General features: G+C 49.6%; 1 protein-coding gene across 1 annotated transcript; it reads right to left on the reverse strand.

The window, feature by feature from the left end:
• Nucleotides 1-3668: 3668 nt before the first annotated feature.
• On the reverse strand, nt 3669-4275 carry NME6 (NME/NM23 nucleoside diphosphate kinase 6; the record flags this gene model as incomplete). The annotated part of the gene is made up of 2 exons (XM_008945837.1): nt 3669-3846; nt 4115-4275. Coding segments are annotated over 2 exons (339 nt in total), but the record flags the coding sequence as incomplete, so codon positions are not given.
• Between the last annotated feature and the right edge of the window lie 211 nt (nt 4276-4486).

A 4486-nucleotide genomic window follows, 5' to 3' on the forward strand; every position in this document is an offset into this window, starting at 1 on the left:
CTGCCCTGAAACCTCCCTGAGTTCTTCCCCTGTGAAGTAAGATGTGAAGAATACAACAGCTACACATCCGGAGCAGGAACCATGAGAGGGCCTGCAGCAAAAGCCATTGGCTGGGGCCACAGCACCTGATCTGAGGACCTGGAGAGACACCTCATAGCATGAACCTGTGCCAGATTTTTTTCACAAAATTCATGTGTTAGTTTTAGAAGTGAATGTGATTTACTGTTGGAGGACTTTAGCTTTGTGGCAACACTGGAGCTCAGGATGTAGTAGGAGCAAAGAGATGGAGCACAGCACGAGCCCTTGAGAAAGACTCTACAGTCAGAGAGCGTTCTGGATTTCATAGCCAGAATTCAGCAGACACCAGTGCTGATCATTTGACTTGTTTAGAGTAAATCATTGTGTAGTATGAAGCAGGTACTGACTCACCCACACTAGTCACTCCCTGCTGTCCCATCAATACTCCCAATGACTGGTGTCTTTCCAGCAATTTGCCCTGTCAGGCTGGGACAGCTGCCTTGTGGTCCCTCTGGAGACAGGTGCCAGGCCTGAGACTGCGATGTATTACCCAGAGCATTCCCAGATCAAGTGAGATGTCTTGCCCATTATTCAACACTGGTGAGACCACGTCTAGGGCACCAATGAACAGTTCTGGGCTCCCCAGTACAAGAAAGCCTGAGCAAAAGTGGAGTCCAGCATGAACACGATTAAGGTATGTAAGCACCTGCCTGCGAGAAGAGGACGAGAGCTGGACCACGTGCCTGGAGGGGCTCAGGGGGTTTGTCTCTGCGTGTGAACCCCGATGAAAGGCAGTAAAGCACGAGAGGCATCCAGTGAACAAAGGGCAACGGGCACAAACTGAAATATTAGCAATTTCACTGACACATAATGGAACTTTTACTGTAAGGGTGATAAAACAAGGTCCTGAGCAGTCTGCTAGACGGGACTGCTGTATCAGGCAATCTCTAGAGGCCCTTTCCAACCTTCAGGTTTCCTCAGTTCTGTGGCTCAGGTGCACATGGCACACGTGGTAGAGTCAGGATATCCTGGCTGGCAAGGGCTCCAGGGTGTTGCTGCAGTAGAGCACAGCTGCAGAGGGTGCACAGGGAACATGTGGGTATGTGACTTGGCAGTGCTGGGCTAATGGTTGGACTCAAACTTAATGGTCTTTTCCAACCTAAATGGTTTTATGAGCAGCAGGTCAGTCCGCTCCTTCCTCCCAGTGTGGCCACAATTCACACTGTTCAGGGGCTCATTCAGACCTCAGGGGCTCTATTGCTATTTATCCACATCTGAACCATCCTATTTCCTGTAGCTGGTGTCCAGCTCTTTCCAGGACTCTGGAGATGGAAAACACCAATTACAGTAACTACAAGATTTGTCTCTTTCGATCCAAGTACACAAACCACTTGCCTTAGAAAGATGCATCTTACTTTACAGTGATAAACAGAATGGAGTTGTAATATGCCAAAGAATTCATGGCTTTGGTCTTATACCAGGCCTCTTGTTTTCACATTGTAAAGATGAGGACCTAGTAAAGACAAAGGTACCTGAGAATGAACCCAACAAATAAAATCAAAGACAAAGTAGAAGTACTAGTGTTCAGGGAAGACTGTGAGCCAAAGAGATTCAATCCATCTCAGTACCAAAAGTACCAAGGTATTAAACAAAGTTAAGATTGTGAGGGTTACAACCATGTCCTCAGTGAGTCTTTGTACAGTGCCAACCACCAGTTAAACTGCTAAAATTGCACCAACTTGTGGGCTGGACATATGCACGTGTCTTCTGTGAAGGAACAGCATCTCAGGAGTCCATGCATTCTTCAAACCTGTTAGTAAACAACAGAGAAATTACAAAATCCAGAGTAAATAGCTCAGCAACCAAGTTATTAGGTGCTGAAGTGAGATGATGCCAGGTAGGAGAAGGTGGGGGTGAAAACAGATGTCCAGTTGCTGCCACAGTGAGGGAATCAGGTGGTGCTGGGATACGTGCAAGCTCTGCAGTGTGTTCTCAGGCCCTTTCTTCATCATTCCTGATGTTGCATTGCCTTTTTACCACTCTTGACTGTTTTACTGAAAACACAACACAGGAGCCCATAAGCACATACAAAAACTGCCAAATAACCTTAAAAAGTTGACAGAATTAATTTCTCTTCCCATATGAGGGCCTACAGACACCAGTCCTCTGAACAGACAGCTAAGAAAAGCACACGACAGCTCCTTTAATTCTGAACAGAAGATGTGCAGAACAGGTTCATTCTATTCTAGCTGAAGAAAAGAACAGAGGGGTCCCTTTGCCTAGGATAAAAATCTCAAGACATTAGGAACTATTTTGCAAAGAAAAGACTTCCTACAAGAAATAGAGACTAACCATGGTACAAAGTGACAACTAGCAGGAACCTTTCTACACTGGAGGTTTCATTTGTGCTGTGGCACATGCCTCCAGGAAAACGCATTCTTATTCAGACACTTTTAACAGCCTCTGTTAAAGCAATTCCCCATTGGACTGAAGCTCCCCCCAAAAAACGTTTCTCATGAAGAGACAAGATATGTGGTGATACTGAGCTGTGATTTACATGGGTGGCACCAAGATAACACACTGCGACTGCAGGCTCAGGATGATCTGGAAAACATTCTGTAGAGGAAAAGAGGCAAGAGGATGATCTGTAAGATCTGTGCTCACTGCACATCTTCAGTCTCTGTCCTGTGTCCAGCCAGTGGCGACCCTGGGCCCTGCCAGCAGGTGAGGATCCCTGCAGCCAGAACTCCTGCGGCAGCGTTCCGGGACACCCGGCCCTGGGCTAGCCCGGCCACCTCCACGCCTAGCACAGGATCAGAGCTGGAATGACTTTTCTTAGTATGACACGCTGGTTTGGGCTGAAAAGGACCTTAAAAGATCACTTACTCCAACACCCTTCTATGGGCAGGGACAGCCCCAACTAGAGCAGGTTACTAAAAGCCTCGTCCAACCTCCCCTGGAATGGTTCCAGGGAAGGGGAAACCTGTTCCAGAGTCTCACCACCCTCAACATCAAACATTTCTTCTTTATGTCTAATCTAAACCTGCCCTCTTTCGGTTTGACGATGTTGCCCCTTGTCCTGTCACTTCAGGCCCTGGTATAAAGTCTCAATCTTTCCTGTAAGCCCCCTTTATATATTTTGGCCAATGTAGCTGCCAAGCCACTCTCCGCAACATCTGAAAAGCCATGGCTGGCAGCAGACCTGCCCATGAAGCAAGGACAGGAGACTCAATATTGCCCTGCTTACTGCTGCATTTTTTCATGTTCTTTTCTTCTTTTCTCCTTAAGGGACCATGGGAACAGAGCAAACATTAAAAATCTGAGGCCTACTATCAGCAAACTCCATCCTCTCCTAACTAGCACCCCCCTTCCCACCCTGCCTGCTGATGAACTCACCTGAACCACTCACACCCAGACAAACCCACGGCGGACCAGTGAACTGCATGGCTAGACCTCGACCTCTACATCAAGCTGGAGCACTCTGCTTGAGAAGCTATTCCTAAAATGCCCCAGCACCTGCATGCTGCACGAATAACACAACCCCAGGCAGCACGTGACGTGTGCTGGGTCTTTCCCTGCTGCACACTCCTGACACCACACCGTGGCCCTGTGTCCTTTTAGGGGGCTATGTCCTGCGTGGCAGACCGTACCCCGGGGGGGCTGGGGTCAGCTCCGTGCCTCCAGCCCCGGGCACGGCGTGGACACGCTCCTCCGCGTTGTAATGCACCGGCCCCCAGCGCAGGCGTGGCTCCTCCTGCTGGTACCACAGCTCTTCGTTGAACTCTGGGAAGAAAAAGGCAATCTCTCTGCTGGCTGACGCTGGTGAATCTGTTAGAAAACAGTGGAACAGAAGATGAGGGGTGCCAGTCTGGCGCCAGAAGCACGTGCTATGCTCCAAAGGGAAGGGCAGAAGCTGTGAAGAAAAGCGCCAGGCTCAGCTGCCCCGGGAAAGGTGTGAGTGGAGTGTGCAGAAATGAGCAAACCATTCATTCTGTCTCTCAGAATGGAAAGCCAATGGAGGGCAGACAAAACACTGTCACTCACACCACCCTGAGCTCGTCTTTGCCCAGCACTCAGCCAAGATGGGTAGGTCTACCTGAGCCATGAGTGGTATTCCTGGTGTCAGTGAGGCCATAAGATCCTCGGATGGAGTCTGGGACGCTGTTTCGGGCTCGGAACACTTTGGTGGGTCCCATCAGGGATCTCCACAGGGGAACAGCATTCTCGTGGGCCAAGATATAAGCCCACATGGGGCCACTGGGAAAAGGACCGGGGAAGATCAGAAGTAGGTAAGGTTACAAAAGGGCGCAGCTCTTTTGTTCTTACGAATACAGCAAGTGCAAAGAAGCTGGGAAGGGCAACTGCCACGTGGCGCTTTCTGGGATGGGGACACAGACCTCCCACGACACTGGGCACCGACACCGCGGCTTAGAAACAACGCGCTCGTACGAGTGACCCCCTCCCAGGT

Source organism: Merops nubicus, unplaced genomic scaffold (assembly GCF_000691845.1).
Source record: "Merops nubicus isolate BGI_N331 unplaced genomic scaffold, ASM69184v1 Scaffold52188, whole genome shotgun sequence".
NCBI lineage: Eukaryota > Metazoa > Chordata > Aves > Coraciiformes > Meropidae > Merops > Merops nubicus.